This window comes from Eptatretus burgeri, chromosome 10 (assembly GCF_056783735.1).
Source record: "Eptatretus burgeri isolate ZD-2024b chromosome 10, Ebu_testis_v1, whole genome shotgun sequence".
NCBI lineage: Eukaryota > Metazoa > Chordata > Myxini > Myxiniformes > Myxinidae > Eptatretus > Eptatretus burgeri.
In genome coordinates this window covers 97,941,693-97,954,389 of record NC_140970.1, presented here as the reverse complement: position 1 = coordinate 97,954,389, position 12,697 = coordinate 97,941,693, and the positions used below count along the sequence as shown (strand labels likewise).

The 12,697-nt window shown below is 50.8% G+C and overlaps 1 protein-coding gene and 1 long non-coding RNA gene across 7 annotated transcripts in view; both read right to left on the bottom strand.

The window, feature by feature from the left end:
• LOC147019222 (uncharacterized) overlaps positions 1-12,697 on the bottom strand; it is a 131,651-nt gene that overhangs the window by 42,367 nt on the left and 76,587 nt on the right. The window lies entirely within an intron of this gene.
• The window catches only part of LOC147019228 (ubiquitin carboxyl-terminal hydrolase 50-like), a 27,829-nt gene continuing 25,453 nt past the window's right edge, over positions 10,322-12,697 (bottom strand). The window contains exons 9-12 of one of the 6 annotated variants that reach the window (XR_015062695.1): positions 12,605-12,697; positions 12,194-12,360; positions 10,783-11,822; positions 10,322-10,531 (exon numbers count right to left, since the gene is read on the bottom strand). The exon at positions 12,605-12,697 is cut by the window's right edge and continues 48 nt beyond it. Coding sequence is in view for 4 of the 6 variants with exons in the window: in XM_085899557.1 (XP_085755683.1) it covers positions 11,701-11,822; positions 12,194-12,360; positions 12,605-12,697 (382 nt within the window). In the remaining 2 variants the exon portion in view is untranslated. Of the gene's footprint in view, positions 11,823-12,193; positions 12,361-12,604 lie in introns of all 6 variants that reach the window. The other 5 variants (XR_015062694.1, XM_085899557.1, XM_085899558.1 and 2 more) reach the window with 5 other exon arrangements.

The window sequence follows — 12,697 nt, the reverse complement described above, 5'->3', positions numbered from 1 at the left end:
CTATCCATGGTGAACAAAAGGTTCAACTGTATGATATCACAGGTCACATGGATTGGCAGCCACATTGGACTTACCCAAAAACAAAAACAAGCTCAAATGAGCTAAGATCCTCATCCTGTTAATGATGACGTCATAAAAACGAATATGACGTCATTGTGATGTATCAGGTTTGCGATAAATTATCTGTGCTAATGCCCGGCTTGATTCCCGCAAACAAAATTCAAACAGCTTGCCTATTTTCGGAGATAATGGTGTCGGTGATTTCCATTTGCGGTGATATTATGACGTCAACTTTTTTTCTTGGAAGAATTTCCAAAATCGGAGATGGTTACTGCCTGCGCGTGGGCTTTCTGCATATACATGGCAAGTTTCACGAAGATCCGATGAAAACTCTGGGTTGTGAAACAAAAAATGTCAAAAAATAGGAATGAGCTCATAAAAATTGATATGACGTCATAGTGATGTATCATATGTGCAGCAATTCATCTCTGCTCATGTTATGTTCGATTCCCATAAGCAGAATTCAGAAAGCTTGCCAAGTTTCCGAGATAACTTTTAGGCGATTTCCATTATCGCGATAATTTTTAGGCGATTACTTTTTTTCTAGGGGGAATTTTCAAAATCGGAGATGGTAACTGTCTGCGCAGGGTATTTTTACAGATATATGCCAAGTTTCAGGAAGTTTCGATGTAAACTGTAGGCTGTGAAACAAAAAAATCCACAAGAAGAAGATGAAGAACAACAACGTGAGTACGACTTCGAGATCCTCCACGAGGTTCTAAAAATCTTCTCCAGAACAGCTGGACAGATCAACGGGAAATCTCACACAAATGTTCCCCAAGTCTTGGTTTTGATTCCATTTGATTTGAATTTAATTTATTTTAATCCCATTCTGAATTCAATTGAATAATCACAAACGTCATGGGTCAGGGTCAAGTGTCTGATCAAAGTGGGATGGATGTCTTGATAACCGGTCATAAATGTCACTGCTAGTTAGGTGTAATTAATTATGTAACACAGCAGCACAAAAACACCACACAAAACAAGTCCTGATGAGGGTCTGTAATCTCCGATTGCTCTTTTTCTTGGTGTAAATGTGTAAACACGTCGAAAGGTCTGAAAAGGTCCAAAGATCTGAAAAAGGTCGAAGGTATCTCAAGAGTGTAAATTAAGGTCCAAGGAGTCAGAATTGTCAAAAGTAGTATCAAGGTTCCTTCAAGGTCTGAAAGGTGTGAAGGTCTCCAGGCCGAAAGGGTGAATTGGAGTCTGCAGGGCATTAGGGGTTCTAATGGGTCTAACGGGGTATATATATTGTTGTGGTTACCAAATTCGCAAACCACCATTCAGGTCCCTTAGGTGAGGTATCTCGGTAAGTACATGTGTAGTTAGGCCCAAACCCGTTGTCTAGTGGGAATACATGTCATTCATGCGTGCTGCGACTCTTCAGGATAGCCGTTTTTCTTTTGCTATCTTTATTTTGGACCAACCGCCATGATTACCACCACCGGTCACAACATCAACCACCAACCACAACGCCGCTTCACCACAACCGCCACGACCTTCCCGTCACACCTCGCAACCGTCGCATCGCCACCGTTCTTGCCCCGCTGTGGGTACCGGTGTTGGACTCGTGCAGGGCGCGCGCCGAACAGCGTGTACAAAATCACGGATTTTGTGCTTCAAAAACGGATCAAAAACGACACACGCCCACTTTTTGCCGTCCAATCGGTGAGCGAGGGGCGAATTGGCCCCGCCCCCAGGGCGATCGATATATGCAAATTTATGGATCAAAAAGCCTTCACGCCCACTTTTTCTCGGGCCAATGGGGAGCGAGGTGAAAGGTCGAAGGGAGGGGGTCAAAGATGAGAGGGCGAAGCTACGGGGCGGATAAAAGGACCGTGTTCGTCAGTCCAGAGAGTCCAGAGGCGGAGAGTAGGAGAGTCCAGAGGCGGAGAGTAGGAGAGTCCAGAGGTGGAGAGTAGGAGAGTCCAGAGGCGGAGAGTAGGAGAGTCCAGAGTAGGAGAGTCGAGAGGTGGAGAGTAGGAGAGTAGGAGAGTCGGAAACAGAGAGTCAAGACTTCGCGGGCGGTGGAGTTGGCAAGAAGGAGCTGGTCGTCGTGTGCGTTGGAGTCGGAACGGAGGGGACGGAGCTGTGGAAAGGCAGCAACACCAGACGAGGGGGTGCTCGCGTCGTGCAGGGAGCTGCACCCGAGGGAGGCCGACAGCGCGACCTGGCCGAGGTGGAGACGCTCGTCGCGGGATAATAAAAATCCTCTATACCCCGAGCATCAGCAACCCCCTCCTGTTTCCCCCCGCGCTGAGATAGTGCGACCAAGGGGGCCCCTTTCCCACCCCCTACCAGACACTGTCCGCGAGGCCCGCGGAGTTGAGGCACCATCGCCGCTCCGCGTCTCATCACCAGACGGGTAGGCGCGACCCGGTCTCGGCCTCAGGCCCGCCTCATCCTTGAGGGTATTCTTTTCCTTGGTTTTGGGTATGTGTTGTCGGCGCCGTCTGTGAAGTAGAATTGTATAAGTGTTGCCGTGTGCTCGGTAGTCGGTATTAGCTCTGCATTGTGTTTTCGCTTTTACATTTGCTTTTTGTGTAAATTACATTGTGTCTTTTCTGTGTGCATTTGGTGGAATTGTATATGTGTGCTCCCGTGTGCTGCGAATAAATGTGCTTTGTGTTGAACTGTTTCCCGCTTCGCTTCGTCATTTCCTTCATTGAATCCTCATCTTGCTTCACGTAAAGGGTTGGTAGTGGGCTGAATACGCCCGATAATTAATCGAACCGTCGAGGTCGACGATAACACCGCTCGGTTATTCTGATAGTACGGAACGGGTCGCTTAAGTGGCCCGTGTCCAAAGTCGACCTGCGGCGAGGTGCGATCGCCCGGTCTACCCTCCGCGTGGGTACTTAGGTAGGTCGAATTTGGCGAGCAACCCTATCCCACGCGGGGGCTGATTGGCTCGATCGCGGTGAGACCGAAAGGTCCACCCGTGACTGGTTCCCGGCGTTAGTCCGAGAGGGTCACGAGTGGATTGTCCGTCCGATGGGCGACGTGCCGCGATTCGAGTTACGTGGCCGTCAGCACGCCGGCGGGTGCGAATCCGCAACACTGGTGTCAGGAGTGGGATACAAATTCATCGCCCTCCTCGCGGCACTGGTATTGGAGAGCGGGACAACAGGCTCTCCTGTCTCCAGCGAAATTCACGGGAATCGGTCCAGGGGTGAGAGAAGCGACCCCCGATTCCCTCCAAATTACGAGCGAGCAAATTAACCCTTTAAGAGAAGCAAGATGGCGTCTCAAGGCGAGCGGGAGCCGGGGGTATTAGAAATGGATGTAGAATGTGTAGAATCCATGGTCCAGGATGGAATCCCCGAGCAGGAAATGTTGATTGTGCAGGAACACGGACTCGCCCAACTGAACCCAGAGCCCGAAATGGGTGCGGCAGCGGCCGCAGTGTATGACACCTCCCCCCCTCCTCTCCACCAAAACCCTTCCCCAAACCTTGCCGAAACGGCTCAGCTGAGTGCATCCGACATGGCCCAGCTATGCGCCATGCTGACGGCAATGAACGAAAAGATGAATGCGAAAATGATCGAAAAAATGGAGGCGAATATGAAAAACGAAATGAAAGGCATGAACGAAAAGATGGATGCGAATACACAAAAAATGGATGAAAAGATGGATACAAATACAAATGAAGTGAAAACGACGATGGATGCGAATACACAGCAAATGAGGGAAGAGATGAAAGAACTACGGGGTGAGACACAGAACATGGGCCGATGCCTGCAGGCGGGCATGAAGGCCGTGAGCAGGGAACTTAAAATGGCGACTCCACGTGTCGGAACGAACGAGCTGGAAGGGGGTGCAACGGCTGACAGGCCCGCGGTGGAGGCGGGTAAGGAAAAAGTAATTCGGGAGACAAGAGACGAGGTGAAAGTAATTGCGAGGGAGAGAAAAGAACAATTAATACGAAGAGCAAGGATGAGGTACGCGGAGATCGTGAAAGAGCAAGGAGTGAAAAACAGGGAAGGACGGGAGCGACTTAAAGAGAAAGCAAGGTTGACCTACATAAAGATAAGGGAAAGACGCCAGAAAGAAGCAGAGACCAATAAACACGATGAAGACGGGGTAAGTGACGCGCACACACACACGGAGGTAGTGGAGGATAATGGGGGTGAGCTCGCGGAGCGTGCAGGGACCCGGTGCGAGCAGCTGGATGGCCTCCTCCAGGAACGAGGGGAGGGAGTCTGCCCCCTTGAGGTGAGTCACGACCAGGTGAGTTCGGTCGTGCTTTGCGAGGTTGAGAGGAGGAGTGCTGTGGATGGGTGCACGGCGAGCTTGGGGGGTATAGAGGCCCCGGAGACCCTTGTGGGGACACAAATCCCCAGTGTGGTTGTCCCTGTGTGTGTGGTGCAAGGTGTGAGTGCGTCCCCGTGTGTGGAAGCGACCCCGTGTGTGAGTGGTGTGGTGGCGATGGTGCCGGAGTACGTGCTTCCCAGCACGCCGTGTGTGGATGAGGCACGGAGTGTGGGTGAGGCACCGCGGGTGAGTGCCCCCGCGTGTGTGAGTGAGGCACGGTGTGTGGATGAGGCACAGCGGTTGAGTTCCTCCGCGTGTGTGAGTAGTATGGTTTGTGTGAGTAGTGAGGCACGCGTGAGTGAACGGCCGTGTGCAAGGTCGCTGTGTGCAAGAGAGACCGTGTGTGTGAGAGAGCGGTATGTGAGGGAGATGTCGGTTGGCATGCGGGAGCACGCAGCCGCATCTCCCGGTGTGAATGTGATGGAGTGGACTGTGTGCATCGTAACACGCAGGTGTGCGTGGGTTGAATGGCGACGGAGACGGCGACAGAGGAGAGAAAGCCGAGTAGCGGCTGTAGTTGTTTCGGGGACCGTGCCGGGTTCACCCAGCAGTGAGCACGCGGTCCGTGCTGTGCAACGCACGAGGCCGCCACGTGCTCGCTTGCGAGAGTGAAGTCCCGGTCCGGAAACGCACGCGGTGGATTTGCCGATCCCGCGGACGGACAAAGTTTAGGCAGGTAAATGGATTTGGACCGGACGGGTTCTCCACGCGATCGTGTGTGTTAAGCTCCAACGGGCAAAGCACATGTGTTCGCGTGGGGAACCCCTCGAGACGTGGGGCTTGTGTTTTTTTTATGCGCACGGTGACGCCATGGCTGCACGTGGGGTTGGAATCCGGCAGGAGGGGTATCTCTGCCGGATGGTACCGTCCAAGGAGGGACGAGGAACACGTGCAGCTGCATGACGTCACGGGCAGGTGTAAAGTGTGCGAGCTCTGAGTTGCCGCGCTGATGCTGCGCATGTAAAGAAAAAAAAAAAAAAAAAAAGCAGGCCTCACTTTCGGGTGCACAGGATTCCTGGGCAAGGGGTGGAAGACCCCCTTACCGGGGCACAGGATGGAAACTAGTTAGGGGGAAGGGTTAGCTTAGCTCGACCGACTCCATGGGGCAGGGGTAAGTCCTCATGGAGTCCGTGGAATGGATTAGTTAGAGGGATTGTAGCCAGATTTAGGTGGGGAAATTGATTAAAGAGATTAGGAGACATGGACAGACTGGTGGATGTGTAGAGGGGACGTAGTTTAGCTACATAGTGTTAAAAGGAACGTGCTACTAGTGTAAGGGACGACGTGGGAGCACGAGTTAGTTAGGGGATGTAGATAGAAGGATGGCAGAGTTCAGCGGTGTGTGTGTTGAAGAGTTGGTGAGTGAAGTGGAAGCATGTGCTTGTTGAGTGAGTGAGGCCAGCGGGTCTGTGTGAATGGAGTGAATGGGGAATGCATGGTGCGATGAGTGATTGGGGGGAGGAGTGACTCCCGCCCAAGGGACCCCGGGGTCAGTGTAGAGTGAGTTAGCTGGGTTAGTCAAATTTACAAAATGGAGGTCGTTTTGTTGTTGGTGGGAGTGTAGGCTCGAAACCCATTTGGAGGGATGCAGGAGCCCTGTTGACGGGCTTGGGAGCGTGGCTGCGAAAGGTGAGTATCGCTGAGTGGGTACCCCGGGCACCAGGCTAGTCGGCCGCGGTAGGCCAAGGGCCCATGGGGGGCCGGGATAGCGTAGTGGGCACGGGTGCGCCTGCTTGTTGCGGGGGCCCGGGGCGCCATTAGCCGCGTGGGCAGTGTTGTGGGCACGGGTGACCCTCGGAAAGGGGCCCGGGAGGCCGGCCTGCCACGTGTGCGTTTCAGGGGAGGTGCCATGGGGGGCACTCCCCGGTGTTAGGGAGCTGGTAGGCTCGGAGGCAGTGTAGTGCCCGGGGGTGCCATAGCGGGAGAATCGGCAGAGGGTCGTGCCTGCCAAAGGGAGCCACGTGTCCCAGCCAGGAGACCGTGTGAGGGCACGGAGCGAAAATTGGGGGGGCGAGGCCCGAAATTGTGAGGACACCAACACAGGCGACGGGAATCTGGGTTTATAGAACCAATAGTTTCAGCAAGAGGCGCTTGTTGAAAGCCCCAGGGTAGTTTAACTGTTAAATGGATAGGGTAGATTATGAGATGTACCCCTCCGCACCATCCATCCCCTCGCTCTCGTTGTGGGCCGCTGGACCCACTTTGGGTTAGATCGCCGAACTCTGGGGAGGCCATTCTGAGGCTTCGTTGGGCCTCGACACAGGACGTTAGCTCTCCCTTGTTCCCCTCCGGGAAGGGAACGTAGGGGTTGGGAGTAGGCTAGGTGACAGGATAGGTTAGCCGAACAAGGACGATAAAGGGGGTTTAGGGGACGATTTATAGTGGGGAAGTAAAAGAAAAAAAAATAATAATAAATAAAATTAAGGGGGCTAAATTGGGGTTTGACAAATTAAGGGAGTGGGTATGTACAGTGACAGGCAAAGGCGATAGTTGGGAGGGAGACAGGTAGGTAGGTCCGAGCCCGCCTTCCAAGTGGCCAGCACCACCGCACTCCCTCCACCAACCTCCATTGAACAGCAAAGGCTGGCCAACTTCATCGGCTGGCCGTGTTTTGCTTCAAGGCGGAGGCCGGCCAACTTCATCGGCAGCTGTGTGCTGCAAGGCCTGTGCCGGACAGTTCATCTGCGGGCTGTGTTTGCCTGCAGCGGCCTTCTTCTGCGGGCTGTGTTTGCCTGCTCACCTTTGCCATGCCATGCCCACTGCCCATGTTCACCAGCCCCGTTCAATTTTGCTTTGCCCCCCCCCCCCTGTTCATTGCCATGTGCGCCAGGATCGTAAAAGCAACAGTTTGCAAGCTGCGAGAACTGCCCCGTTGGCAGCTACAACACGGGCCTGCAGTGGCGGCCCGTGCACCGTGTTTGTGTTCATGCATCCATTCGTTGTGCTCATTGCGTGTGCCACTTGAGCTGGCACGGAGACTGCGTTGTGCAGCCCATGCACCGTTGTGGTTCACCGCGTTCAGTTCAAAAGGGAAGGCCTTGGACTGCGTGTGAGCAGCCAGCCACGTTCCCTGTCACCTGCATTGTTTGAGCCAGAGACTGCATGCGGGCAGCCTGGCTCCCTGCGAACTGCTTTCTTTTTGCAGAGTTCAATGATCCTGGGCCATGGTTTAGTGTAAAATTTGTAAGTTAAGGTTAAGATGTACTGTAAATATGAGTGCGCCCCCGGCATGTCTGTCTAGCGCCGGCAATTTTATTTAAGTCGTCCGTGTGAGTGAGTTTGTTTAGGTAGTTACGCAGCCCTCAGGTTATTTATTTGGGGGACACGAATACCATGAATGTCGCACTCAGGGATCCGTAGGTAAAATGTACTAGGGGAAAACTACACATGATGGCACACGAAAATTTGACGACTCGGGACGAGTCTGTAAAAAGGGAAGGGGGTAGTGTTGTGGTTACCAAATTCGCAAACCACCATTCAGGTCCCTTAGGTGAGGTATCTCGGTAAGTACATGTGCAGTTAGGCCCAAACCCGTTGTCTAGTGGGAATACATGTCATTTATGCGTGCTGCGACTCTTCAGGATAGCCGTTTTTCTTTTGCTATCTTTATTTTGGACCAACCGCCATGATTACCACCACAACCACAACATCAACCACCAACCACAACGCCGCTTCACCACAACCGCCACGACCTTCCCGTCACACCTCGCAACCGTCGCATCGCCACCGTTCTTGCCCCGCTGTGGGTACCGGTGTTGGACTCGTGCAGGGCGCGCGCCGAACAGCGTGTACAAAATCACGGATTTTGTGCTTCAAAAACGGATCAAAAACGACACACGCCCACTTTTTGCCGTCCAATCGGTGAGCGAGGGGCGAATTGGCCCCGCCCCAGGGCGATCGATATATGCAAATTTATGGATCAAAAAGCCTTCACGCCCACTTTTTCTCGGGCCAATGGGGAGCGAGGTGAAAGGTCGAAGGGAGGGGGTCAAAGATGAGAGGGCGAAGCTACGGGGCGGATAAAAGGACCGTGTTCGTCAGTCCAGAGAGTCCAGAGGCGGAGAGTAGGAGAGTCCAGAGGCGGAGAGTAGGAGAGTCCAGAGGCGGAGAGTAGGAGAGTCCAGAGGCGGAGAGTAGGAGAGTCGAGAGGCGGAGAGTAGGAGAGTAGGAGAGTCGGAAACAGAGAGTCAAGACTTCGCGGGCGGTGGAGTTGGCAAGAAGGAGCTGGTCGTCGTGTGCGTTGGAGTCGGAACGGAGGGGACGGAGCTGTGGAAAGGCAGCGACACCAGACGAGGGGGTGCTCGCGTCGTGCAGGGAGCTGCACCCGAGGGAGGCCGACAGCGCGACCTGGCCGAGGTGGAGACGCTCGTCGCGGGATAATAAAAATCCTCTATACCCCGAGCATCAGCAACCCCCTCCTGTTTCCCCCCGCGCTGAGATAGTGCGACCAAGGGGGCCCCTTTCCCACCCCCTACCAGACACTGTCCGCGAGGCCCGCGGAGTTGAGGCACCATCGCCGCTCCGCGTCTCATCACCAGACGGGTAGGCGCGACCCGGACTCGGCCTCAGGCCCGCCTCATCTTTGAGGGTATTCTTTTCCTTGGTTTTGGGTATGTGTTGTCGGTGCCGTCTGTGAAGTAGAATTGTATAAGTGTTGCCGTGTGCTCGGTAGTCGGTATTAGCTCTGCATTGTGTTTTCGCTTTTACATTTGCTTTTTGTGTAAATTACATTGTGTCTTTTCTGTGTGCATTTGGTGGAATTGTATATGTGTGCTCCCGTGTGCCGCGAATAAATGTGCTTTGTGTTGAACTGTTTCCCGCTTCGCTTCGTCATTTCCTTCATTGAATCCTCATCTTGCTTCACGTAAAGGGTTGGTAGTGGGCTGAATACGCCCGATAATTAATCGAACCGTCGAGGTCGACGATAACACCGCTCGGTTATTCTGATAGGACGGAACGGGTCGCTTAAGTGGCCCGTGTCCGAAGTCGACCTGCGGCGAGGTGCGATCGCCCGGTCCACCCTCCGCGTGGGTACTTAGGTAGGTCGAATTTGGCGAGCAACCCTATCCCACGCGGGGGCTGATTGGCTCGATCGCGGTGAGACCGAAAGGTCCACCCGTGACTGGTTCCCGGCGTTAGTCCGAGAGGGTCACGACTGGATTGTCCGTCCGGTGGGCGACGTGCCGCGATTCGAGTTACGTGGCCGTCAGCACGCCGGCGGGCGCGAATCCGCAACAATATACATATATATATATATATATATATATATATATATATATATATATATATATATATATATATATATATATATATCGGGTCTTCGGGGGTCTATGGGTTACATGTGGTCCAAAGGGTCTTCGGGTTCCAGAGGGTCTTCCGGCTGTGTCGGGTCAAGTGGGGTCTCAAGAGTTTTAGGTGACGAGGGGGCTTGAGTGTATTGGGGATCAAAAGCATCTAAAAGGCCTTCAAAGGTCTTTGCATTTGAAAGGGTGTTATGGATATTCGGGTTCCAAAGCATCTTAAGTGACGGAGGATGTTGGTCTCACATCTTGTGTATCCTTGTGATGAATAAGCCGCTGGGGGTTGAGCCCCGACTTTGACTGCGAATATGATCAACTTATGTGAACACTGAACAGCCATACATCTGTGAGCAACTTCAACTGGAGGCGAAAATTCCTTCTTGCTTCTGCTCATCATCATCGAACTTTGAGATTTATATTTGAAAGTGTAGTTTTCAATCTTCTCTTTTACCCTTTTGCTTGATTCTCCCCAGAAACCCTGTGCTCAGAACACAAGGGGAAACGTAACAATTTCATTCCAAACACTCTCACCTGAAGCCCAGTTTTGAGAACCCCACTGCATCGACAACATCTCATCAAGAAGAAGAGATCCTGGACATAATGGGCAAAGAGAAAAATCTCACATATGAAGGAAACACAACATGGAAGACAATTATGATGATTTATTTTTCAAATAACAGATGTACAGGATTGTGCAATAAAAGGTTGACAAAAATTAAACATAGTGCAGTGACATCATCCACCAAACAATGTCCTCAACCACTCCCAGCACTGGAATTCACTTTTCTGAAACAACACTTCTCCCTCCATTCGGTCCTTCCACTGATTTTCTTGTAGGTCTGGTGTAAAACTCGGGGCTGAGAGAACAAAGCAACAAAGATCAGTTACTTATGAGAACCATTTTATCGGAACAGGATAATGACAATATGTCTGACGTGATTATGCACAGACAGAGCACTTCCTTTCAAGCTGTCTGGTTTGGGTGTGGCTCTCAGCCTGACGATAAACTGGCAGATCAGTGCTTTGCAGGCGAGATATAAGAGCAGGTGCAACCAAAGTTCAAATTCCCACCATAACCTCCAGAGGACAAGAGGCAACCCAAAAATACCTTTTCATGACATCTTGATTCCCTTCTTGCAAGAACTGACAATGAATAGTCCCAAATGGGACAGATGCTCGTCTCCCAATGGAGAGCGGTCATAGTTGGGATCCATTCGGTGAAGGTGAAAAAGTTAATTTTCAATTTCCTTGGATGGAAAATTATTATCAACAGACCTACCTTGATCGCTCCTGAAAATAAAAATAACCCGGATGATGGAAAATGAAGCAAAAACATGTGTATTGTAAACTTCATTATATATATATATATATATATATATATATATATATATATATATATATATATATATATATATATATATATATATCTCGAAATGTGGAGTGTGAGGAGGACTCTCCCGATCTCCATTGGACATCGTCCTGCACCAAGGCGTCTCCTCCAACCCAGAGGCCGAGGCCCAGAGACTCTGTCAAACAGACAAAGATTACATGGTCAGCATCAGTTGCACATAAAACGGAGCCGCCTATCTGGATTTTAGGTTTATTTGCCCTCATCACATTGTATCCTTGGATTCGGAAGGCATTTTCATGGGATAAACGACTTGGGAGCTTTTTAAACATGATTTATAACTCTTCCCTCCCTCACCATAGTACCTGGGGTAAACCTGATGTTAGCTTTGTGGTTAGAATGACTGGCTGAGGATGTTTAGGTCCTGAATTTGAGCACGCAACCATTGAATTAACACCAGGTGGGGTTGACTCAGTCTGTCATCTCAGCCCATCATCCTTCCAAGATCAGCAAAATGAGTACTAGTATACTGGTATGGGGGTACAGCATCAGCGGCATTGTCACACTCCAAGAATATAATAGCGACCTGGCAGTCAAGCTGCCATAGCAAGAAGAAGAAGAAGAAGAAGTACCTGGTGTGTGGCTGTTTCTGCCCTTTTGCACAATATGGTGGCATCTCTAGCACGAGGTGCGGCCCGTCGGACTGCGCCTTCGATGGTACATCAGCACGTAAGCATCTTTTTTGCAAACCTCACGCTCTTCCGCAGAGAACACTTCATGATCATCAAAACTCCTCCAGCCTGTACATCACACCGTGGGATCAGAAAACACATCTTCAAAACAAAACTCTTATCATTGCAACATGAAACGATTCTTTGGCTGCATTGTCCTTGAATCTACACAGTCATCAATAAAATAACACCAACATTCATGAGTGACCCAGTTATAACAAACAATAAGCGTTTAAAAATATTCTTCAAACCTTTACAAGTTAAAATGCTTGAAGTATAAAATAAATTCCTTTAAAATCTTTTTGGTTTGGAGATCCTTATCTTCAAATGACTTGTGATATTCAACCCCAGATAAACTCACAAACAGGAAAACAAACAAACAAACAAACAAACAAACACACAAAGCATCAAACAATTTCCACTCGCTCCTTCAACCTTACCGAGGACACTGTTTTGAGTGTCAGAGGTGCATGGCCGTCGTGCGATGGTGGTGTAGTGTGCCAGGTCCATTAGCAATCGTTTGTGTTTGATGACAGCATACAGGTCGTACGTTGTAACTGCGCTTGTCATGACAGCATCGCCACAATATGGCGCCATTTCAAGACCACTGCAGCAGAAAGGTGCATCAAACAATGTTGTGTGGTCGATCAGGGAGAAGAGGAAGAACAAAGAGTTGAACATATTGATCAGGGTAAAACAAATCCAGACACACTTGTCCTGGCTCATGGGACAATAATTACTTCTCTCTTGTAATCCAAAGCTGCAAATGACAGTCTATTGTGATGAGTTCTGATTGGAGTTGCATGTTCTGAGAGCAATATGTTGAGGTTTCGTCATTCCCAGGTACTTACCTCAATGGGAAGTCAACAAGGGTTTTGATCTTCTTTCCCAAGTTGTTGAAACGTAACAGGTGAAGGATCAGCACCTCAGGAAGGTGACTAATG